Source organism: Bos mutus, chromosome 19 (genome assembly GCF_027580195.1).
Source record: "Bos mutus isolate GX-2022 chromosome 19, NWIPB_WYAK_1.1, whole genome shotgun sequence".
NCBI classification, from domain to species: domain Eukaryota; kingdom Metazoa; phylum Chordata; class Mammalia; order Artiodactyla; family Bovidae; genus Bos; species Bos mutus.
In genome coordinates, this window is record NC_091635.1 from 20114545 (window position 1) to 20140525 (window position 25981).

The 25981-nt window shown below is 41.7% G+C and overlaps 2 protein-coding genes across 3 annotated transcripts in view; one reads left to right on the forward strand and one right to left on the reverse strand.

Annotated features, from left to right (window-relative positions):
• PIGL (phosphatidylinositol glycan anchor biosynthesis class L) overlaps positions 1-834 on the reverse strand; it is a 49719-nt gene extending 48885 nt beyond the window's left edge. The window contains exon 1 of one of the 2 annotated variants that reach the window (XM_070389567.1): positions 534-834. In XM_070389567.1, coding sequence (XP_070245668.1) covers positions 534-771 — 238 coding nt within the window. In that variant the 5' untranslated portion in view covers positions 772-834. The remainder of the gene's footprint in view (positions 1-533) is intronic. The other variant, XM_005887256.3, reaches the window with a different exon arrangement.
• An 872-nt stretch (positions 835-1706) lies between these two features.
• Positions 1707-25981, forward strand: part of NCOR1 (nuclear receptor corepressor 1) — a 114667-nt gene continuing 90392 nt past the window's right edge. The window contains 3 exon segments of the mRNA XM_070389549.1: positions 1707-1842; positions 17059-17236; positions 20666-20802. Coding sequence (XP_070245650.1) covers positions 17129-17236; positions 20666-20802 — 245 coding nt within the window. The 5' untranslated portion in view covers positions 1707-1842; positions 17059-17128.

Genomic DNA, 25981 nt, shown 5'->3' on the forward strand with positions numbered 1-25981 from the left:
CATCCCATCTTTTCTGTACGGTAAAGGAGGATTTATTCTTTGAAAGGTCCCTTCAGTGAAAGCTGGGTGGAGTGGACCGCTAAAATGACCTGTAAGATTACTCTCTAGTCTAATGGGCTCTCCCCTCGGTTTGACATGTACATTTTCTAGCACAGAATGAAGAGTTCAGCAGTCATGACACGGCCTAGATTCTGTTTGGTCGTTATTCTTGGCCCTCCTGTGAATGAAAAGGTTTCACAGAATACTGATTACAGCCAGTTCCCAGCGCAGATGTAGGTATTTATCGGAAGCAAATGCTCTCCAATCGCGGTAGCCGGGAGCCTGGCGCACATGCGGCCCACGTGCCCCCACTCCGGGAAGCCGACCCTGGCTGGGATCACGGATTCTCGCCCCAGAAAAGGGTCCTCCTTCAGTGTATCATTCGCCTGGCGCCTACGACAGAAACCTCTTCGGTAAGAGGCTGACTGAAACAGGCCGGCGCCTGAATTATCTCCGCCGCCCCGAGTCCCCGCGCCCCGCCTACAGCCTCCTACCTGCGGAGAAGCAGAGCAGGAACAACTGGTGCCGCAGGCGGGCCAAGCCTAGAATAGTGGGAGCAAAGAACATGGCTTCATCGTCGGGGTGCGCCGTCACCAGAAGTGTCCGGCTTCCGCCTCCGGGCAGGCCAGCCTGCTCCGGCCTCGTCATTCGCTCCCAGGAGCCCCAAACCCAGAGAACGCCCCATACCAGGACAGCCGCCGCCAAACACAGAAGCGGCGCCGCCACTTCCATGCCCCAAGAGAAGAAAGTGCGCCTGCGCAGATCGGGAGGCTGCCGCCGGGCCGACTCCGGCGGGAAAACCGAGCTCGCGGAAACCCCGTTCCGACTGTAAGTCCGTCCCGCTGGCCTCCCCAACGGCCGGAGGCTTTAAGCGTCGGGCTGTGTGCTCGGACACGGACGCCTCTCAGGCCCTCTTCACGGGCTCTCGCTACTTTAAGCGGCCTTTACGAGCTCTCATACCCGCTCGGCTTTAGGGCTGAGCGACCCCCTTGCCGTCCACACAGAACTTAAGGGGAAGCGTCTGAAAAGAACCCCCAACCTCTTGAGTGCGAGTTCTCTTCATGTCACTTTTTTTATCACTCGTTTCTTAAAACCCGGGCTTTCTCGTAACTATCCGGGTGGACACCGACTGTGTTTCTCCTCCCTAATTGTGGGATGTGAAGTGGCGGCTTCTGTAAAGGAACAGTATGCGGTGGCGAGGCCCGTCCGGTCAGTTCCTTGGGAGCGTGAGGCCGAGAGCGTACTTGGCGGGCGCGGGGGCCCGGGATCCTCGGAGGGAGGGCTGGCATCCCGGGCCGGTCGGCCGCGCGCGGTGTTTGAGGGAGGCCCGCTGCGAACGCAGCCCGAGCCCGGGAAGCAGCGAGCTGGTGGCCGCGCGACCCCGGCAGCCCGGGCTCGAAGGCCCGCGTCTTTCCCTCTCCCACGCCCACGGGGAGGCCCGGGCGCGATGGCTCCGCGTTGGGGCCGCCGCTGTCGCCGGACCGAGGCAGGATGCCAGGAGGTCGGACACGGGCAACCCAGGAAACTCGGCCAGCGGAGGGAGTCGGCCTGCCAGCCTCCGGAAGGAGGAGGAGCCGGCGCCGGAGCCGCCTCAGCCGCGGTCGCCGGGCCGGGGGGGAGGAGAGGGGTTGAGTCAAGATGGCGGCCGAGGTGGCGAAGCAGCAGCGGCGGCGGCGGCGGCGGCGGCTGGAGTGAGCTCCCGGCTCGCCGCGCCGACCAGGGCCCGGGCAGGGCCGCGCGCGGGGCTGCGTCCTGCCCCTCAGGCCCGGGGCCGCGCCGTCCGCCGCGCTCCGCCCGCTCCCGGTGAGTAGGCCTGGCGCCCGCAGCCCGGCCTCCGGGCCGCCGCTCGCCCGGGGCCGCCGAGGGCTTCGGGGGCGCCCGCCGCCGGGGCGCCTTCCCGGCCGGCGAGGGGCGTCGCGGGACCGGCGTCTCGGGACCCGCCCAGCCACGGGCTTCATGCCCTCAGCGGCCAGGCGAGCAGGGTGCGGCGGGGAGCGGGGCCGGGCGAGTGGGGGAGGCTGCTGGAGTTTGGAGGAAGAATGGGCCGGGGCGCCCGGGGTGTCCTGCGGGGAGGGGGCTGCGGGGCCCGGGGCGGCGCGGGCCCGGGCGGCGGGTGGGGCCCGCGCAGGTGGCGGCCCGCGCTCCCTCCGGGGCGGAGTTGGTGGCCGCCCGCGAGTGTGCAAGGGGTCAGGGCGGGTGACAGCGGTGGACAAGTGCGTGAAGAGCAAACTAGTTCACCTTTGCGACCAAACCGCTTGGGGTGTAATGGCGAAGGGAGGGCGGGGGACGGCGGAGATGGGAACCCGGTACCTTCTGGCTTTTATCGTGGCTGTTTAACGTGGATTCTCTTTTGGGGGGAAGAGGGATTAGAGAAACTATCATTGAGAAGTCAGTCTTAGTGGCGAGGAGACAGAATTTTTCGAATTAACTGGATTAGGGGTATAGTCGTGTATTAAAGGTATGAGTGGGCATAAGTGATATTTAGTAAAAGTATTTGCTCAGAAGTGTCAGTTTTCTTTTAACCGACGTTGCGGGCTCCAGTCCCGCTTCTACAGAGTTAACCTTGGTTTGGTGGTGTGGGTAATTCTAATCTTTGGGATTAGTATTTTCACCTGCATCAGATTTGCTTCCCTAATTAGATCCTAATTGTATTGAAATTTACATTCCTTGCGTGCACCCTGGTGAGGCAGTGATGGGAGGCTGAACGTTTCGTAAAGAGCAACAGGCCAGGGATTTTAAAATGCCTTCAAATCATTCATTCGTTCAGCATGTCTTGATCAATAGCTGCTGCTGATGCGTCACACGTGAGTCTCCCTTGGATAGCTGAAGAGTTGATGGCATTATTTAGTTTTTAATAGTTTTCGAAAATGTGATGTATCCTTAAAGATAATTATTGGCAGAACCAACTGGTCAGAAGCAGACCAACTTTAGAATATTATTTAGACATGGGTAAAAATTACGGAAGAAATCTTATTTATTTCACAAGTTGTTGCAGAAAGAAGTACTGTTTTTATTTGCTCATTCTATTAAATTCCAGTGGAAGTTTATTTATTTTAATATTTATAGTACACAGTTGCTTTGCTGTGCTTTAAGCAGACCTGTTAATGGAAATCAAGGTTAACACACACATGTATATGAATAATATGCACATACATACGTAAGGATATGATTACTTGCAATATGAAAATTCTCTTTCCTTTTACAAAAGGCTTGCAATATGTTGAACTCCTCCCTCAGAGAAAATGTAATAAAGAGTCCTGATTGGTCTTTAGCCATGTGTCATTTTGGAACAGGATCAACCTTTCTCTGCTTCAGTTTCCTCATCTATGCTAGTAGGAAAATATCTGCTCTCCTAGGTTGCTACTGTGAGCCTAGGAGAATTAATAGTTGTGAAATTGCTTTACAAAGATCAAAAGGTTATATTTGTGTGTGAGAGTAACAGCTTCTTCTTCATTTTTGAAATGCTTTATCTGCGCATCTCTCACGGCATTTATTCTTTCTGCCTTGCATTTAGGTACCTACTTGTCTTATCTCCTCTTGAGGACAGGAGAAGCCCTTCTCTGACTTTTAAGGCACTGCCAGAGGGTATTGACACAGCAAATGTTTATTGTGTGGATTAACATTGTATTCTAATTAGAAAATTGTGTTCACAGTTATAGCTTACAACTTACGGAGTATACCTGCTGATCTGCTGTCACAGATCTGTGTAGCTGTGATCCTCTTCATGACTTCTGAGGAATAAATGTTTTTAACTGGGTGTCTTGCTGGACTTCATATAGTAAAACGTAAGAATTTGGCCTGCCCACCTATTTTTTTGAAAAAGTGTAGAATGCTAAAAATTAACTCTTTCTTTGAATTCAATTGAGTAAAATTTGTTCCAAGGCTAAGTACAGATTAGTCAAGTTTTTCTAAGCTTTTTTTTCTTCTAAATTTTGTGGATTGGAGAGTTTGTTTTGCCATTTCTATCTTTGGGAGAAAGTAGAGGCTTTTAAATAAGCCAGGGATTGATGTAGGTTAATGTCAGGCTGTTTCTTACTCAGTTTTTTGTGTGTTTGTTACTCAGTTTTAATTGTATTTTGTAATCTCTCTTAACTGAAATTTCAAATCCGTAACTCATGTTTGAGGATAATAGAGATCTCGAATACTTAGTTATTTCCATGTGTTCATTTACTTCAGAGATTGAGTTTTACTGGAACGCAGTACAAAGTAGTAGTAAAGGTTGGTCAGAATTTATTATGTATGGACTTACGTTGTGTAGTTCGTTCACTTGTTCAGCCTGTGTGGCGTGCCTCATGTTTAGGGCATGTTACTAAGTGCTATTAAAGTATAAAGTTGACGGGATCAGTTATGTGCACAAAGAACTCAGTCTATAGATTGTCTGATACTTTGTTCTTTTCAGGTTTCAGGATGCAAAAGTACATTCAGAGAGAAGGTTAAGGAAACGTTGTCTTTCTCTCAGAACTTCCTTAGGAGTATTGAAAAGCTACCAGAGCTTCTGTCATGTAGCAAGAACTGTATGTAGAGCATCTGTTTTTTATTTTGGTATTCTTGTGGTGGTGGTTTTCCTTGAATATTTTTACTCTTCTACCATTTTTTCTATCCCAGAAGCTTGTGTGGTCAAAATATTACTTGGATATTACTTGGATTGTTTTCAGATACAACCTGCTTTTTTGGGGGGAAGGGGATTTCCTCTTTGCATGTGAAAATGAGAGCATACAAAGCCATGAGGGTGTTGGGGGAGTCTTCAGGTTGACTCTTTATGTATGCTGCTGTTACCGTCACTTAACAGTAATCTCAAAGACAAATCTAAGTTGGTTAAAACAAAATGCTCATTATTTATAGAATTATAGAATATAGAGTCATGTAGGTTAACCAGTTGTGTTTTACTGGTGAGTATACCCAAGGTCAGTGAACGGAACAGATCTGGCCTGAACTGTTGCTATTGGCCAGCAGCAGAATCCAGTCCTCGGCCGTCCAGAGTAGCTCCTGCTGTCACACTATCATCAGGGGATGATTCGGTGTGAAGGTTGACACAACTGAAAACAAAAATTAGGGGGTGGGCTGGAGAATGAGCGGTCAGTCACTCAGTTGAGATACTGAATTTGATTTCAGTAATATACCTCCTTAACTGTACATTTCTGCAGTGAAAAGATAGTTTGAAAAAAATTGGTATTGATCTATATCAGTAATATGATCACTGGGAATTACTAGTTTCATTTTTAATCTGTTATGATGAATATCTTCTTAAACAAAAAGGCCTTTAAGGTTATCTGGACCTACTGACATTTCATGGAATTTAAGTGTTACTGTGATGGAAATTTTATTATGCCAGTGGTTTAGAGACACAATTTGATAGGTTAGGTTATGTATCAGTTATTGCTTGCTTCACTTTCAAACTGCTACTTTTTTTTAAGTTTGAGAAGCTTCAGTTGTTAATATGAAAGCGTAGATAAGTAATGTGAACATGAACTGTCTTTTTAATGTCATGTTGAAAAGCTTCATATATAATGTTAGTTTTCTATAGGTACTCATGCCATAAAATTTATTTTAAAGGAAAAGGCATAGTTTTCTTTTTAAACTAATGTCCTCACATGAATACTGAAGCATGATATGTTTGTGTGTTTTAAATTCCATTTGGGCTGTTAAATAACATGCCTGTTTTGGGTTGTGTTAAGAAGGGTTGTTTTTTCCCATTCTGTGCTTTTTCCAGAATGCTGTTTCCCTACCTTACACTTCCATACTACCACATATGTATATTGCTGATTTTTTGAGAGGTATTTATCACATACCACTTCATCCAGGAAGTCTCCTTGCTCCTTCCTCTTGTCTGAAGATGACTTCTTTTGGTCTGAAAATTCTTAATACTTTACTTAAACCTCTGTTATAACATCATAGTTACTTATATACATGTCCATTTAATCCCTAGTAGAGTATACCATAAGCCCCTTGTGGACATGTCTATGTCTCACTTATTTTTTGATCCTTCTTCTGGCCCTGCTCCCAGAATAACTCTCTGTTCTTGAGAAAGGTGTAGTAAGGATCTGCTGAATGTATAAGAAGGAGCCTGGAGGTACTTGGTGCAGCTGTGGAAGCTGGTGGATATACACATGTGGGAACTTGATAATGAACAGTTTTTGGAAATTAATAAACAGGTAGAAACTCACCGGTGTCAGGTAAAACATGTGTTATCAGTGAATTATTATTAAACCATTTCTTAAAATATTTCTCTTGGATTCTTGGGAGAAGGAGTAAGTGGGGAATTAGTTCATCTCAGATTATTTGTATTTCCAGATAATATTAGAACAAAAATGTGTTAACTTAAATATGCAGGGGATTTTTGAGTTGTTTTGGTGCTAGGGAAAAAATGTGAAGTAGGAATGGTGGGTTTACAGGATTACTATAAAATCCCTTTGAAGGGATCTCTTTGAAAGAATACTAGTTGATTAATTTTATGTCAAAAATTAAATTTTTGAGTAGATTAGTCAAGATAGAAGGAAGAGTTAAGATTACTCAATTATACATAAATCGAAATTAAACCAGAATAAATTGAGGTTACATTTTTCTAGGAAAATTTGACTTGTTAGGAGGGTCACCTTTATGGTTATAGGTTGCACCTCCCTCCCATACTTTAACTGATAAGCTGTTTTCACATTTTTGTTGTCATGCATGGTTTAGAGTCAGTAGTCTGTTTTTGGCAGTTCATTTCCCTTGGCAGTAGCATATGGATTTGTATAATTTTGAAATTTTTGTTCTAAGTAGTAATCATCATGACTTTGAACTTTTGTTCAAAGACATTTAATGTTGTATTACTTTTGATTAAGTTCTTTTAATTCAGCTTCGAATAACAATGACTTTTATGTATTTGAAATGAAACCAAAGCTTGTGCTTTCTAGGAGTTACAGCCTAAAATACACACAGTGTAAATATGCCAGAAGTAGGGAGTGTGTAGTCCATTAATGGTGTGTGTCTGTGTGTGTGAATGGGGTGGGGCATAAACTGAGCAGGAGGGGAGGGGTAGAAGGAGAAGTTACACTCTATTTACACAGAACCATTTTAATGAGTGAAGGAGGATATGTTATTTTGAAGTCTTTTCTGTTTATTATAAGCAATACATTATTTTTACAGAAGTTCAACATGGAAGTTTTAAGATATAAAGAAAGTGAAAGCATCAATTCTTAGATGTAATTTGCTAAGTGTTGTGTATTCTTTCAGGTTTTTTCCCCGTATGTTATGTAATGTTCTATATTATGAGACCTTAATATGCTCTTCTGCTATTCCTAGTTGGTGTTTTTAGAGCTACTTTGGTCATTAATAGCTACATAGTATTCCACTTATGAAAGAAGACAGGTGGGTTTCCCTTGTGGTTGAGATGGTAAAGAATCTGCCTGCAGTGTGGGAGACCTGGGTTCAATCCCTGGGCCTGGAAGATCTGGAGAAGGAAATGGTAATCCATTCCAGTATTCTTGCCTGGAAAATCCCATGGACGGAGAAGCCTGGTAGGCTACAGTCCACGGGGTGGCAAAGAGTCGGACACGACTGAGTGACTTCACTTTCACTTTCAGACCCTGACCAGCACTGAAAATTACTCTTTAAAATATTTTGTCAATTTAAGAAGTGGGGAAAAAAGTGATTCTAATTGGCCTTTTATCAATCACTATTGTTGTTGAACATTTTTTAAATGGAGGGAGTTGTATTTCTTTTAGAAATTATCTGCCTTTATTTTTGATTATTTTTTGGTTGGATTATTGGTGTTTTTCGGTTCTTTAGGTATTAGGGTGTTTACATTTTTCATATTTGTGCACACCTCCTATCCCCCACCCATCCTTCTGTAGTATTCTGTAGTCAGGTATAGTCAGCTGCAGTATTATGTAGTAAGTATTATTATCTGTAGTATTCTGTAGTATTGTTAACTATAGTATTCTGTCGTCAGGTATAGCCCGCTGCAGTATTGTGTAGTAAGTATTATTATCTGCAGTATTCTGTAGTATTATCTGTAGTATTCTGTAGTCAGGTATAACCAGCTGGGATTGTGCTGGTTCTGTGACCTTGGGCACATTACTTCACCTCTGTAAGCCTTAATTTCCTTGTTTGTAGAATGAAATGGAGATAATGTAAACGATATTTAACATAGAGACTGGACAAGGTGAGTGTCTTGGTCTGTATACGACTTTCGGGTTTCATGATCTACTTAGACCTTCCTCACTCTAAGATTTAAAATATTCATCCATCTATTAAACTGAAGAAGCAAAGTGAGAAGTATTAAGTCTAGTATGCCACTGCTTGTTTTAAAGAGGAAAACTAATGGATACACATTTGCTTTTATATCATAGAATGTTTATGAAAGAAAACCCAGGACACTAGTATTGTTGGTTGTTGTAGGAAGGAGAGCTAAGTGACAGAGGCATGTGAGTGAGAGGAAGACTTGACTGGATACCTTTCTGCATTTTTAAAACAAGTCCTCAGATTTTAATTTTTAAAGGTTTCTTTTTCTCTTCAGTTTTCTTTTCCTTTAAAAAAAAAAAAAAAACTTTGAATTTTTGGGCTCCATCTGGAATTTATTTCTAGTATAGGAAATGAGGTAGACATATATTCTGGGGGGGATAGGAGGTGTGTATGTTTTTTCCCTGAAATAACCAGTTGTGTTCGCACCATTTGGTGAATAATCCAGCCTTTGCCCCAGTTACTAGATTTGTGCCTTTTATCATTTGCTAAATATACTTAGAACTTTTTCTTGGTCTCTTGTTATATGTTATGATATTCTTTAAATTACTATTTTATAGTTTTTATACTGATAGGGTTAGTCGTCTGTTCATTGCTCTCTCTTTTTTTTTTTTTTCAGACTTTGACAGTTCTGGTCTGTGTATTCTTCGGGATGAACTTTAGAATCATTCTGTGAAGTTCAAAAAGAAATCTTGCTGAGGTTTTTATGAATAGTGATTGGCAGTATTGAATTCATGGGCTAATTTTAGGAAAGTTGACACCTTGTGTACTTCCTGTTATAGGAGTCATAGGAATAACTCCTATCCTGTTATTCAAATGACTTATGTTCTTCAGTAGATTTTCAAATTTTCCTTCAAATAAGTTTGCACATTTCTTACTTCTTTTGTCCAACAAATGTAGTAAGGAATCAAGCAGAGAGTTTATATTCTAGTGGGGGAAATAGAACAAATGAATGCAGTTCAGATTATGATTAGCCTATAAAGGAACAAAAGGGTAACTGAAAGGTGGCTGGGATAGGCCTTTCTGAGAAGATGGCATTTGAAACTGAGACCTAAGTTTGAGGAGTCCTAGGCCCCACGGCGAGCCAGGAAGAGCAGTCCAGGCCGAGAGTACAGAAGGACAAAGGGCTGAGGCCTGGCACCAGTGAGAGGCTGGAGGGAAGCTCGAGTTGCGGCCTCATGAGCAGTCAGGGAGGAAGAGGCCAGTCAGCAGGGGCTCCTGGGCCACTGTGAGGAGTTCTGGTTCTGTCTGTAGTGAATGGCAGCCCCCAAGGAGTCTTGAGCAGGAGAGTGACATGTTCTGAATGATGGTTTAAAAGACTAAATTTAGCTTTTTTTTTTTTTGACATTTGGCTTTTTGAGTGGAGAAAGTGTTGAAGTGGGAAGTCTGGTTAGGATGAGACTGGGGGTAGTGGGGCTGGAGAATCTTGGGAGGCTGTGGGTGGGGGCATGAAGGAAGGGTAGGACTTGCTGTTGGAGTGAGTGTGTTGAGAGCTAAGAAAGAAGTTAGGTGGGGAGGCATGTGGGAGAAGAAGAGATGGCCGCTACCTTCACAGGTCTCTGGTTTTGTTTATTTTTTGTTTGCATTTTTTTTGGTATAGAATTCAGTACATTTACGGACAAGGCAGTGGCAACCCTCTGCAGTACTCCTGCCTGGAAAATCCCATGGACGGAGGAGCCTGGTGGGCTGCAGTCCATGGGGTTGCTAAGAGTCGGATATGACTGAGCAACTTCACTTTCATGCATTGGAGAAGAAAATGGCAACCCACTCCAGTGTTCTTGCCTGGAGAATCCCAGGGACGGGGGAGCCTGGTGGGCTGCCGTCTATGGGGTCGCACAGAGTTGGACATGACTGAAGCGACTTAGCAGCAGCAGTACATTTAAGTCAGTTTCTCATTTACCCTACTTTCTTTTAGTATCTACCTTAGAAGTTGTTCGTTAGCCCTGTTTTGTGTTGCTTCCTAACCTTTACAGCCTCTCTTAGTGGGAGGCAGCAAAAAAACGTGATCTTTAAGATCACCCTGAGATAGGAAACTGTCTCGGGGAAGCTCCTCAGCCTCGCCAGAGCTTCACTCAGGAGAATCGTGGAGCTTGTGGTTTAGGTGAGCGCATGCTCGCCACTGCTAGTTCTCTGCCTGCGATGCAACAGAGACTTGGTAAGTGGCCACCTTATTACTCTCCTTGAGAGTTGTCTTGATTAATCCTGGTCAAGCAGCTAAAGTGAAAGCGTCTAATCTCAAACCTCTGTTCTTTGTGTTAATGGAGGAGAGGGTTGCAAATAGTTGTCCATTTTGACTTTGAAATATATTAATTTTCACGGCAGGAGTGAATGTTGTCAATTTAGAGAATTAGGTCAGTACAGTGCAGCCACATGGCAGAGTCCTCAGCTCCCCAGTGCTGTCTCCTGCCGCTCACTGTCTGGGGAACCTTCTCCCTTCTCGCCTTGGTAGGGATAGAGTAGTGGTGGTGTTTTCATTTCAGAATTACCTATTGAACATCTGGAATCTAAGATTAATGAAATGATTATGCCCATATTAATGCGTTCCTCTCAGTGCCCTACTTTATTGGGCGTAGGGTAGTCTAAACTAAAAGGTCTTTTGCTTTAGCTCCCCTTCATCTGTCTTCAGGTGAGATGTCATTATGTCAGAGAGGCCAAAAATAAAACATGATTGTCAATGGCATTCCCCTAGAGTAGCTTCTTTCCCTAGAAGGAAGAATGTTCTAGATTATTTTACAGGAGAAATCCTGTTTGGTTGGGCACCAATGACAGAGCTCACTGGGATGGTTTCTAGCTATCTTCTCTCCTGGAGGCTGGACCAGAGATAGGCTCAGATGGGCTTTCTCAGAGGTAGTTGGGTACCTCAGGGGGCCATCTTAGCCTCTCCTTGCCTAATGTGCATTTGGAGTTGGGCTGAGCTGAGCTGCTTTGTGAGAATCAGTGATACCTGATTTACCTCAGTTTAGAATCGGCGTCTGTGGTGTCATAGAGGTCATTCCCCCGCCACACTTTTGTATCAGAAAGTGTTATTTGATCCTTTAAAAGAAAATTGAATTGTGTACGTTATAGGGTCCTTTATCTGCTTTGGTGAAATACGGACTTCGCCTCTGTTGTGACTCTTGGTGAAGACGTTCTTGCTCATCTGAAGAGGCGTCTGCAGTCCTGCCACAGCGAGGTATATTTTTAGCACTTTTTCCAAGATAGCCGAAGCCACCTTGAAAACCTATCCAAGTGCGTTTTGGTTATGCAAAGATTGTAGGCCAAAAGCCAGGAGTTCCTGGGGAGAAGGAAATTTTTTTTTTTAGGGTTGCATTTGAAATCTAATTTTGCAAGATAAGTTTCCTGTTGAGTCAATTTTTGTGTTTGTGAGTGTGTGTCTTTATTACGTTAGTATGGGAAGATTCAAAGGAAATTTAATAGACTGACTTCATTTTACTGTATTTTATTACCTGTTTGTGAAATATTGGAGGCTAGTTCTAAGTTTCTCTCTAAAATTCAGATAAAATGTGCTTCTGTCACTTACACAATGACATCTAGTTTTATTTTCACCCTAAAATACAATTAAATGTATTGATATGAGGGAGTTGCACATAAAACCTTGACCAGGTTTCTTAAACATTTCACAGAATTTTTACAGTCCATGAATTAAGCATGTAACTGAGTTAGAGTTTTGAAGCTAGGAACTGAGCTTAAAATTGGAAACTGCCATTTAAGGTTTTCCCTTCCCCTTCAGCCAGATTCTTTTATTTCAGTTGTTTGCAAACTGTCAGTGTTCTGTGGAAGGTGTCTTGGTGAGCCAGGACTGGAGTGAGGGTCAGAGGCGGGACGGGGATGAGGAGGCTGAAAAGAGACCTAGTTTCCCTGTTCTCTCTGAATCTGAGTATTTCTTCTTTGGGTATTTTATACGTTTGGCTTCCATGTAAGGTTTTGAGGAGATAGTGCTGGTTAAAAAACAAAAGGTCTGAACTATTGCTGTACATCTCATGGATCAGTTTTGAGGAAGGAGGTCAGCTCATAGTAGGCTGCAAATTGCAATTATTGTGACCAGAGGTGGGGCCCGTTTGACCCGTAAATTTGTATCCGGTAAGGGCTGATCTCTAGCTTTGCTGGTGTTCTGTTACCCACCTGTGTTGGGTCGATAGTAACTGACTTTATCTTTAAAGTATTTCAAGTTAAACTTCACTAAAACCACATCAGAAAACTAGGATGTCACGAAGGATTGGTTATGATAAAAGGGAAACACAGACCAATTATTTTATATACATCTGAGTATGTGTTGTACTCAGGACTCAGCATTGCTGGAAGTTAAAACAAAACAACTTCAAAACAACACCATACAGCATAGATTTCTCGTCATGTAAGCCATTGTTGGAAAAAAGTTTGGATGACCTTGAGCTAAGATCTTTCCTTTTGCGTCTCCATTCCATTTATAGCTTTATTTACTTGGGATGTCTGAGTTGGAAGGGGAGCTCAGAGACCTCAGATCTCATAAGCAGGGGTGCAGATCAGAATTACTTGGAAAACATAAAATGTTTGTGAACATTCATACAGTGAAATGCATTACAGCAATAGAAAGAATGAAGGTCTTTATGAACTCATGAAAATGATTGTCAAGATGTGTTAAGATCTTATGTAATAAGAGCAAGATATTGGACAGTTACATATCCACCAAGGTCCCATTTATGTAGGGGGCAAAGTGTGTGTGTAGGCATTTTTAAAGGAGACTTTGGAAACTACCAACTTTGGTTGCCTTCTGGGAAGAGAACTGAGTAGAGGCTGGGGACAGGGGTGAGAAGATTTTCCCCTCTGTATTCTATGGTACTTTGAGAAACTCTGAGATCATGCATATAATATATATTCCCCAAAACAAAACCAAAACAACCTCCCCTGTCCCTGGCTGGCTTTTCCCCTTGCACTGGCAAGTGCAGGTGTATCGGAGGAGAGCGCTGCCCAGGTGGTCTTGAGGGTGGTCTTATCTATCTCAGCTCCTCAGAGTAGCTCACTCCCTGTGAGAAAGCAGCACAGCGTCACAGGAAACACTAGCTTCTCCCATTTTTGCCATAGATGATTGTGATATAGAGAAATTTTAAAATTTCTCTGTGCTTTCAGATTCCTTATCTGTAAAAATCAGTGTTAGTTGGGTAAACCTGAAAACCTCCCGATTCTTAGATTTTCTAACTTTCGTGCCTTGGACTTTGGCGGGAGCAGGCAGGAAGCAATCAGCTGGCTTTTGCCGTCTTCTGACCCATTCTGATGATTAAGGAGCATGAATGTATTTTTAAAAGCTTTAAGAAAGTGTAAGAGGGGAATATAGAAGAATATTTTTAAAATTTGGGGTAGAAAAGGTCTTCGGAAAGATGAAATGAGTTGGGAAGGCCAAAAGAAAATGTTTGTACCATGCAGGTCACACACATGGCCAGCAGAACCCCATGGCCTCGGTCACCTTCTCCCTCCCTCTTTCTCTGCCTCCTCACTTTGCCTTAGGGTTTCTCTAGTTTCTCTCCACTGAATGCTCTTGTCTTTTCAAGGCTTGGGCTCAAAAGTCATCTTAGAATATAATGTGTTACCCAAACTGGAACAGTCTTGAGAGGGAAATGGAACATGGTTAATAACTGCACGGGGACAGTAGTTGTAAATTGGGTGTTTCAGAAAATTGGGGCATGTGATCATCCTGGCTTTTTACCTGCCAGGCATGTCTTCCTTCCCCTTCTCCAATCCTGTCTTATTTATAACACTTTATCATAGTGTTTGTGGTTACTTCGTGTCTGTGTCTCCTCAAAATAAGATGCCTGTCTTGGTCCCATTCTGTGCCCGCATTTAGAGCAGTGTTGACATACAGAGTATACAGCTCAGTAGATGTTTGCTGAATATGTACATGATGTTTCTGCCTTTAGCCTTAAATTCTTGTGAAGATATGATAGACATACATGAAAAATCAAGTGGTAGTGGTGTATGTAAATTATACTTTTATAAAACAAAATGTTCTCTTTTATAAGAACTTTTTTGTGTCACGTAAGTAAAATTTTTCATTAGCTAAACTTTAAAAAATACTTATTTTTGACTGTGTCAGGTCTTGGTTGTGGCGCGCTCTCTCTGCAGTTGCAGCAGGTGGGCTCTATTTGAGGCATGTGGGCTTAGTAGCCCTGCGGCATGTAGGATCTTAGTTTCCTGACTAGGGATTGAACCTGCTTCTCCTGCATTGCAAGGAGGATTCTTAACCACTGGACCACCAGGGAAGTCCCTCATTAGTTAAACTTCTTACAAAATAATTTTCTAAGCTCTTGTATATTTAGGGCAGCTCCTTGAGAAACCGCCTCAAGCATTCATCTTGGATATGTCTATTGAATAACCAAAAGAATTCCTAGAAGCCGAGTTGCTGTGGTAGAGAATGTGCATATTTTCAGGGCTGATACTGCACAAATTGCTATTCTTCTTTAGAAAGCAATCTGTACCCAGTTTACCAACACACCAGTCATGTTGTGAAACTACCTTTTCCTCCAAACCCTCACCAACACTGGGCATTATTTTTTTATATATTTTGCCAATTTGTTTTTTACTTTTCTTATCTTTATTCAGATTGCCTTCATTAATTTTATTTCTTTTGTTAATCCCATAATTCTATCATGTTCTCATGTTTTATATTTCTGTTGTGATCATTTTTTCTTATTTTCTTATATATATATCTCAGTATATCTAAGCAGCCACTAATCTACTTTCTGTCACTATAGATTTGGCTGTTCTGGACTTTCATATGAAAGGAATCACAGTCATTGATGATTGGTGTCTTATACTTAACGTTATGTTTCAGAGTTTGTTCAATCTATAGCATGTATCATGCTTTGTTTTTTTTTTTTCATGGCAGAATAATAATCCCTTTTGTGAATATACCCGATTTTATCTATCAGTTCCTCATCAGTTGATGGACCTTACATTTAGAGTATTCCAAGGTTTGTGTAGTTATCTGGGGACTTGAGATCTTGTGATATTAAGATGTAAACACTTATTCCACCTGTATTAAGCAAAGAGGACTCACTGTGAGACTACGTAGGCAGTTGAACAGGAATCCGGGGAGAAGGAAAGAAGCACAGTACCTCCTCCTGGGAGCTGATTCTGGAACACAGTGTCAGAGGCAGTTCCTGGTGTGTCTCAGGGGCACCCCTGCTCTTTGCATCCTGTTCTGGCCCGTGTCTAGGCTGACGTCCTCCGCTCCTCTCCAACTGCTCTGACATGTCCTTTGGCTCATCTTCACTCCCACTCTGACCACTTGGCAATAACTGACCTTCTCAGTTCAGATACCTGGAGGGGAATCTGATTGGTACAACCCTGCCCCATAGAGTGGTTCACTTGACACAAACATTGGGTTGAAGCCACACTTTGACAGGGCCAGGGCCTCTAGGAGGAGTCAGGGACCTGGCGCGACCCACATCTGTGGCTGTCAGTCTGTCTGGAGACGACCTCATTCTCTAGGCCAGCGACCATCACACTTGCTGGTCTCAAGACTCCTTTTATACCCATAAAGATTACTTGGGACTCCAAAGAGCTTTTGCTTATGTGGATTATATATGTTGATATTTACCATATTAGCTATTAAAATGGGGAAATTCAAAAGATATTTATTTAAAAATAATATAAGCCCAAATGTTAATGTAATGTATTTTCCAAAATAAAGCAAAGTTTGAGAAGAGTGACATTGTTTTACATTTTTGCAGACTTCTTCAGTATCTGAAAAGAAGATTGCTTGATTCTCATTTCTTCTTCTGTGTTTTAGTCCTGTGATACTTTGTTTTGATGGAAGCTTATGAAAAAAAGCTAGCCTCATATAGATATGTATTTGGAAAAGGGAAGGGTATTTTGATAGCCTTTTAAGATAACTGTGGGTATTCTTTGATATCATACCCAAACCAGACAAGTGGTAAGGTTTATTACTGTGTAGAATTTGCAGCCATATCAGTAAACCTTTCATATTCTGTCACATTAAACATTTATTGGTTTGTCTTGCAACTTATTGTGGTAAAATGTTTTGACTTAAAATGTTTTATTTATGCATAATCTTATAATTCTGTATTGGTCATTTGGAAAATATTGATTCATTGAGTTATGCAGATCTTTAAATTTCATTGTGTAATATCAAAACCTCAACATTTGTTAATATCACCACCAGTCTTGCTGGAAAAGTCTTTAAATGTGGGGAAGCTGCTAGGCTAATGGTGGCGGATACAGGTTTTTTTTAAACTCTAATTTAAAAAAAAGGGGGCAGTAGTTTTCTTGAAGTGATAGGCTCTCGATTTTCTTCCTTGAAAGCGTTTCTATCCCTAGTGTCTTCTTAGGCTGTCATTCTGGGGCCAAATTATTGAATAAAGACAATATTTCCTCTGCACAAACACCTAACCTTGTAACTATTCCTGAATCCTTTTAATAATTGACTTTTTACAGTTTTACAGCCATAGATTTTTGTTTTTGTAATGTTTAATATTTGTGTCTCAGATAATTATTGAAAGAAAGGTATTTACTGAGCTGCTGCTGTGTGCTGGCTCCTGAGCTAAGATTTTATGTGTTCACTTTATGTAGCTACTGGTTTTATTTGTGATATGTTAAAAAACCTTCTTCTCAGTATAGAGGAAAAGACCCATTTCTGGTTTTAAAGCCCTTGTAACTTCTGTTATATTGAGTAAGTATTAATATACGGGAGAAAGCTTTTACTGATAATAGTGGTTTTGTTTATGCAGCTATGGTTATAAGTTATTAGAAGCACTCTTGGTGAGTTAGTTCTTATCATTTCTGTTTTTTCCCCATCCTGTACAGGTGATTTCCTAGAAGCATGATTGTTTGTTGCACTTGATCTCACAACCTGGTGAGGACATCCGTACTGATAATGTCAAGTTCAGGTTATCCTCCCAACCAAGGAGCATTCAGCACAGAACAAAGTCGGTATCCTCCCCACTCTGTTCAGTACACCTTTCCCAGCACCCGCCACCAGCAGGTAAGGAACAGACATCACGCAAATTGCACATGTATTCTATGTTTCTCTCTACTTTTCCTATGTAATACATTTGTTGATCAGAAACCAAACACAATTATATATGTGTGTGTGTGTGTGTATATATATTTAATGGCAGGAACCATTCTCAAAGGTTAAGGATTAATTATATTTATCTTCTTAGTGTGGCTTTATGCCAGATTCCAGGAGTTGGCCATGTCTCTGCTTCTGATGGTAGGAGTTGTTGATAGAGTGTCAATGACCTAGAGTTTCTAAGTTAAGACCTATGTTTATGTGCCAGGTTCTCGTTGAGCATTAAGCTGGATGGAAGACTTGGTGTCTTGAGTGAGAGCCAGGTCTTGAGCTTAGATTTTCTATGTGTGTGTTCATGTAGCTACTGGTATTATTTGTGACCTATTAAAGAACTTCTACCTTCTTGAGAGATTTGATAGTAGGAAGATGAGTTTGTGTGATTATTTTACCTTGTGAAAAAGATGAAATTACCAGCTTGGAGCAGGCCAGGGCCATGGGTGTAAGCTTTGAAAAAAAGAGATGGGAAGAGATGAAATGGTCATTAGTTTCACGTTTTTTGCAGATGCCCTTTTTGGTTGAGAAAGTCACTCTCTACTCTTCGCTGAGGTTCTTAACCGTGGTTAGGTGTTGACTTTGGGTTGTGTGTCCTTACTGCCTCAATGCTGTTCATCTGATTACTGATTTCCTAGCTTATTGTTGCTGCTGCTGTTTTTAAATCAACTTTGGGTTTAGTTTATATATAATAACATTTCATTGTATGTGTACGTTTTGACAGCTTCATACACCTATAAGACTACCACCAAAATGAAGAGAGAGAGCATTTCTGCCACCCCAGGAAGTTCCCTTTTTCCCTGTCCAGCTCAGGCCCCCTCCCCCACCTCCTACAGACCTCAGCTCCCAGGATACCCATCTGCTTCCCATCATGACAGATTCCCTTTGTCTTGAATTTCACATGAACGCTTTTGTCAGTGGCTTCTTTTCTGTCTCATATTTTTGAAATATATCTGTGTCTGGCACATCTTGGTAATTTCTTTTTATTGCTGGATATGGATATACCACAATTTGTGTATGTATCCAGTCACTTAATTTTCAGTGTACAGATCATGAACCTCTTTTGTCACATTTATTCCTAAATATTTAGTATTTTTGTTGGGTTGTAACTGGTACTGCTTTTTAAATTTCAGTTTTCAGTTCACTGCTGCTATGTATATTAATTTTGTATCCTGCAAAATTACTTGTTACTTCCTGCTTTTTTATGAATGCCCCAGGATTAACTGTGTAGATGATACTGTAACCTGAGAATAAAGACAGCTTTGCTTTTCTGTTTCCACACTAGGTGTCTGTTCTCCTTCTTACTTATTGCACTGGCTAGACGCACCGCCCCCCCACCCCACCCCCCGCCCGCCCCAAGCCCCCCGAGTCCCATGTTGAGTAGAAGGTGAGAGTGGACGTTCTTGCCTGGTTTCTGATCTTAAGAGGACAGCATTCAGCCTGTTAGGAGTGTTAGCTTGGGAAATGTTCCCTCCCCCTGTATTTTCTTTTTGTAAAAAAACTAAAACTAATTTTATCTGTTTATTTTGGGCTCTGCCGGGTCTTTGATGCTGCGTGGGCTTTCCTCTAGTTGTGGCAGGTGGGAGCTGCTTCCTAGTGGTGGTGCGCAGGCTTTTCATTGCAGTGTTCTTTGTTGTGGAGCAGGGGCTCTAGGGCATGAGGTCTCAGCAGTTGTGGTTCCCAGACTCTAGAGCACAGGCTCAATAGTTGTGGTGCATGGGTTTCAGTTGATCTGGGGCATGTGGGATCTTCCCAGACCAGGGATCGAACCCTTGTCTCCTACATATTGGCAGGTGGTTTCCTTGCCACTGAGCCACCAGGAAAACCCTATTCTCCACTTCTGAACTTTTCTCTTCTGGGGTATCTACTAAATGTCTTCTGTATTCAGTGAGGTTTCTTGTCACTGGCTGGAGGAAATTTGAATGAGTTCTGGCCATGTGTAGGGCTTCCCTGGTGGCTCAGTTGGTAAAGAATCCACCTGCAATCTAGGAGACCTTGGTTCAGTCCCTGGGTTGGGAAGATCCCCTGGAGAAGGGGACGGCTACGCACTTCAGTATTCTGGCCTGGAGAATTCCATGGACAGAGGAGCCTGGCAGGCTCCAGACCATGGGGTTGCAAAGAGTCGGACAGGACTGAGCGACTTTCACTCTTACTGGCCCTATGGGAGCTCTGGGAATTGCTTGTTTTATCATTCCAATAGTTCTTTCTTCGGAAGTTGTTCTTGGTCCAGCCTTTTAAAGACAGGACTGTGCTCTCCTTATGCATTACAGATTGGAATTCAGCCAAGCACTTAAGGGAACCCAAATTCATATTTCAGGAAATCATTCTCTAACTCCCTTGGTGATTTGGTTCCAGATTTGTTTTCCTCTGAACTTGGAATATGTATTTGTCTGTTTTGTTCTAGTCAGTGTTGCTGATGAGAAGTCTTTTTTCAATTATGATCCTTCTTACTTTGTAGGAAACCAAGTTTTTCTGTCTTATGACTGATAGTTTTCTCTCTATCATTGGTTTTCTAAAATTCTGATTTTAATTTTAAATTTAATTTTAATTTTAAAACATTCTGGTTTAATGTTTAAAGTATGCTCAACTTTTCTCTTAGGCCCTTTGAAACCTGAGGAGAGGACTGAGTCCTTTCTAACTTCTGAGAAATGCTGCTTTTTTATTTCTTAGAATATTGCCTCTCACCTGTGGATGGATATTGAATGTTAGAGCCTTTTACTGTAGCTGAGATTTCTAACTTTTCTTCTGTAATTCCTATATCTTTGTGCTCTACTGTGTTCTGAGAAAATTCCTCAGTGCTGTCTTTGCTTGTATTTGCCCTTTACATGTGTCGTTCAAAAAATAGGAAGATAAACATAAAAACACCCACCTAGAATGAGGGAAACTGTTACTCTTAACTAGCATGCTGATCTCTGGACCTCTGTTTCTTCACTTGTCACTATACATGGATTTAACTAGATGGCTTCTGTGACCCTTCCAGCTTATCCATTTTAAATTTAAGATAGGAATACTTTTTAGGATTTCATATTGCACACATGGGTTTGAGATCCTACTAAGTAAATAGTACAGATTAGGAGTTACTGTGATTCGTTATTAGAAGAATAAATCAAACACAGGTTGAACACGAAATTTCATTTTGAATTCTTTTGAGTGATACACAATTAATGTTGATTAATTGTGGTTAGGTTATGGGAAGAGAATTAGGTCAGTGAAGCATTGAAATCACCATTGCTGCTTCTTCCCATGCTTATTGGACCATAACTGCCTTTGTACATTTGCCCTTGGTTTGGCTGCATGATGCTTTTTGCTTGTTGGTTAATAATTAACGTGTGACTATTATCCTACCAGGAATTTGCGGTCCCTGATTACCGTTCTTCTCATCTTGAAGTCAGTCAGGCGTCACAGCTCTTGCAGCAGCAGCAGCAGCAGCAGCAGCTTCGCAGGAGGCCTTCCCTACTTTCAGAGTTTCACCCGGGTTCTGACAGGTAACAGGTTCTCTTTCGTGTTTTCACCCAGGACTGAACTTGGGGAGTATATGGAAACTCCACATGTGTGTCATTTATTTTATTACTTTCAATTCAGTGTTAAATTTAGTCTTAATAGTCTTATTGTGCTCGGTCATTTACAGTTGTATTTTGAGTGCTTTTATATTTGTTGACCTTTTGGAGTAGTTGTCAATAATAGTTTATAAATTCTTAAAACCTTGTTTCCAGAATTCAGAGTTAATGCTGTACAGAGGGCAGTCCAATAGACCTAGATTTGAATCCTGGTCAGCTCTTGGGGCCTTGGTCACATTATATAAGCTGGTGTTCTCTGTTCACCTTACATATTAGGAGCACCTGGGGAGATTGAAGAGCTTGATACCCAATCTTATCTCAGAATAATTAAATTAGTCTTGGGGATTAGGCCCAGGTCTTTCTTATTCACAGCCAGGGTTGCTAGTCAGTGATTTAGACTCCTCAGACCTTAGATTTCTACCTGTAAAAATGAGGATAACAAGGCATTGTCTGCAAAGGATAGTGGGTATTTTGTCAGCTGATGTTGGTCTCATCCATGTCAGATACTCATTCTCTCCAGTGTCCTTACTGTCTCTGCGGTCTTTTACTCAATTCCGCGCCTCCCCGCCCCATGTTTTTTTTCCCATTCTCACTCTTAATCTAAAGTATCTTGAAATATAATAACTGTCTTTAGTAAATCACCTTTCTTGAGTCCTCGTTTTAGAAGTTTTATAAAGAACCTAATTTCCTATTTTAAAAAGTATGTTTATTGTTTAGGTTTTAAGATGGTAAAAAGTTTGAAATTATTCAGCCATGTTTAAAATCACTGTAAAATGCATTTCTTGGCGAAAATTATGGAGAGAAATCAGATCACTCTCCTCTGCTGTCTAGCAAATATACGAAGATAGTTTTTTTTAAGAAAGGGCTAAAAATGCACCCTGCACATAAAGAAGGAAAGGATATAGCCACTGCCATAAACTTGGAAGAGTGTTATTCGAGGAAGGAATGAGAAGAATCTTGCACAACTTGGCCTCCTAATTCCTGCTTCTACTGTCAAAGAAGCAGTGTTGAAGAAAGAAAGGTTAGTACAGTCCTAGGATTTCTCATGATTCCCCCTGATTTGGGAAAATGCAAGTGGAAGTGGTGATGTGATCGGTTGACTTAGGAATCCTCATTATGCCATCCTGTGGTAAGGATAGTTATAGGTGCCACTTTGCAAAGTGCTGAGCCAGAGCCCTCAGAACTGGTTACATGGCTGACTGGTGGAGCCAAGGCTAAGGATCACAGCCCCAGTTGAGTTTTCCCCTGACTCGCCCCATTTCTCTTGTTTCCTTAGGCTGTAGAGAATTATATAGAAAGCCATATCCAGTCCTCCATCTGTAGATAAACGCATACCAGGCAAGGTGGAGATGAGCAAGGAAACCGCACCCCCACCCCCCACCCCCATTCTATACCACAGAGAGAATCTGTGTAAGGCTGCTCATAGTCTACCTGAGCAGGAGGGTAAAGGATGCCATGAACCAGGAAAGCATACTCCTGGAAAGGAAGACTCAAGCTGTGCACTGTTCCAAAACAAAAACCATTGTGTGTAAGAAGACAAAAAACAAAGAACATGCCCCATGAATGCTGTGCACTTAAGAACTTAAAATTAATAATGAAGTATTTAAAAAAATAAGACAACCGTATCAGATAAAGCGAGACTGGACATTCCTTTGCCCCCAGGGCCACATTTTAAATTCTGTGTATAAAGTGAGAAGGAACAAGGGATAAGATAGATGTGGCTGAAAGTCAGACCTTTGTTCTGGAAGAAAGGTCTTGAGATGATCACAGTAAAGGCAGAAGAAAAGGACAGAGAGATCAAAGCAATTAGAAAGAGGTGGATAAATACGGAGGGCAAATTAAAATCATCCAACATGTTATAAGCACATATGTTTCCTAGGTGGAGGACCTAGTAAGGGAAAGAAAATGATATTCATAATTAAAAAAAAAAAACAAAACACCTTTTTTCCCCTTTAACATGAGGGAAGAAATCTGTAGGTTAATAGGACATACCTTGCTCCAGGAAAAATTTACACAGGATGGTCAATACTGAGACAGATCCTGGTTGAATTATTATTAAAGTTTAAGGATAAGTAAAATAATCAGGAATCCAGCAAGCAGAACAAGTCCTCAATAAGAGAAAAGAATCTGACAGAGTAATAGCTACAGAGTTCTGAGGAGAAGAAATTGAGATCCAAAAATATTATATCAGACATGTTTAAAAGCAATAGGCAGACATTTTTAGACATGAAAACACTGAGTATTTAAAGCTTCTTGAAGAATTTCACAGAGATGGAATCCAGTTGAATAAGGAATGGAAGCCATGATCAAAGGATTACAGTAGCCATAAACCCATTCAAGTGGAGGTTCCATATGAGACATCTCCAGGAATCATGGAATCATGGTTCCTTAGCGGATGTTAGTACTAAATCTTGACAAAGTAAAATAATATAAGTGCCCCAAATCAGAGATACGATAAGTATTGGGAGAATGTTTAAAGATATGTGTTTGAAAAGTGTGCCTGGAGTGATTTGATGACTTCTAAAAAAGAAAACGGGTTAAAAAAAATGCTTCTCAGTGCTTTTCATAATTATTTTCCTTACCCTTTTCACTTTCACCCTGTAGAAAGAATTTTTAAGGAACTGATTTCTTGCAGTAAAGGAATATTTAACTGGAATGTAGTAATTCCTTCCATTTTTAAGCCTTATTTTATTTTTTCTCATATATGTATCTGTATAAAAATAAACCAAATATTCTGTATTTAAAAAACACTCTATGTGATTCTTCTGTTTTATTTTTACCTGTATGTCCATACATCTGTATGTAGAAATAAAGGATGTCTGGTAATGAAACTCACCCCTGATTACAGCTGTTGCTATGTGGTGGGATTTGGGGTGATTTGCTACTTAGTTCTGTTAATATATTCCTGGAATTTTTTTGTTAGCAAATGTTTATTATTTTATAAACACAGCACTCACAAAAAGAGTTATTTCTGTGTGAATATCATTCATCATGTTTTCTAGATTTCACTGGAAAAATTAGCCCAGAAGGGAGTCGCAGTCCACTCCAGTATTCTTGCCTGGAGAATTCCATGGACAGAGAAACCTGGTGGGCTACAGTCTGTGGGGTTACAAAGAGTCGAACATGACTGAGCGACTAACACACAACATCTAAAGTATTTGGATGTTTAATTAAGTAGGTACAGAACAACTGAGGTAGTTTCAGATACTATAAAAGAGAATCAGAGAATCAGATTTCTCTGATACTGTAAAAGAGAATTTCAGAGAATCAGAAATTCACAGAGGTCAACTCATACATTTTAAAATTTAAGTGAAATTAATTTTGTTTTGGACAAGAGTCTCCCTCAGCTGGGAATAAACACAATAAATTATAATTCTGATTGATCTTCATGGGCCATTATTTTAAATAACTATGAACTTTGTATTACCCCTAAGTGAAGGTTTATTACAATAAAAAATCCATTTGATAAATTTGCTTTAAAGCTATTTAAAGATGGTACTAATAGATGATGAAAGTCAGTAAAATGTAGAAAATTTTAAATTTAAGAGTCTGCAGAGGTATTTTAGTGTGAAATCTGGTGGTTTTTTTTTTTTTTGGTTGGTTTGGAAGTACTACATTTTATTTTTCTGTTCATCAGTTGATAGCTATTTGAGTTGTTTGCACTTTGTGACTGTTGTGAATAATATTACTGTGAACATCCAAGCACAGATTTTTCTGTGGCTGTCTATATACCCCTTTGGAGAAGGCAATGGCACCCCACTCCAGTACTCTTGACTGGAAAATCCCATGGACAGAGGAGCCTGGTAGTCCATGGGGTCGCTAGGAGTCGGACACGACTGAGCGACTTCGCTTTCACTTTTCACTTTCATGCATTGGAGAAGGAAATGGCAACCCACTCCAGTGTTCTTGGCTGGAGAATCCCAGGGACGGGGGAGCCTGGTGGGCTGCCGTCTATGGGGTCGCACAGAGTCGGACATGACTGAAGCGACTTAGCAGCAGCAGCAGCATATACCCCTTTATATTCCACGGGCATGCTTCAGTTGTGTCTGACTCTTTGTGACCCCATGGACTGTAGCCCACCAGCCTTCTCTGTCCATGGGATTCTCCAGGCAAGAATCCTGGGGTGCATAGGGGATTTTCCCCACCCAGGGATCAAACCCCTGTCTCCGTCATCTCCTGCGGTGGCAGGCAGGTTCTTTACCACTAGCACCACCTGGGAAGTTCCATATGCCCCTTTTCTTGGTCACATACTAGGAGTGGGACTGCTGGATTAGGTGCTGGCCCCTTTTGTTTGCCATTTGGGAAACTACCAGACTGTGTACAAAGTGGCCACGCCATCATACAGTATTAGTTTTTAAAAGGTAAGTACTTTGTTAAAGATGCGTGTTTCATGCTTAACTCCCAAAAAATTGTATTTGTTTTCACCAAGATTTTCATAGTTCATTTAAATTTTTTTCTGAAATTTTAAATGGTAAATTATGTATTTATTTATGCATGAGTAGTTTTGTTGTAAAAAGAATTGGCAAGCTGAAATGGGGAATAGTTTGATTTCTTGATGGAGTGAGAGCTTTCAATACTGTTTTTCTTATTGTCCTGTGCCCTGTCTCCCTGGAGTTCTCCAGCTGTGGGTACACCTCACCCACTGGCTTTGGTCAGTCTCCCAGGCAGAGTGGCTGGAGGTAAAATGTGATCCTTGGAAGTTAGCTTTTGTGGATTGTGTCCTGAACAGCGGTGCCCAGTTGGGGGGATGCAGCTAGGGGCCCCAGAGGGTTGCATTTGCTTATAGAAGTTCCACACAAAATCTCCAAGTAGGCCAGTAGCAGCCCTGGTTTTCAGTGCTGCATCCAGGAGCATGGCCTTTATCTGATTGCCCCTGGCTGCTCTGTAGAGGGTGGATTTGAGGTGCATAGACTGAAGCAGAGAGAATGTGTCAGAGAGCGAGCTGGGGAGAAGGAATGTGGACATCAGACAGGATACTGCAGCCTTATCAAATGCATGATTTTCAAATATCTCCTCCCATTCTGTAGTTTGTCTTTTCATTCTCATGATAGTGTTCTTTGATGTACTAAAATTTTTTATTTTGATGAAGTCCAATTGTCTACATTTT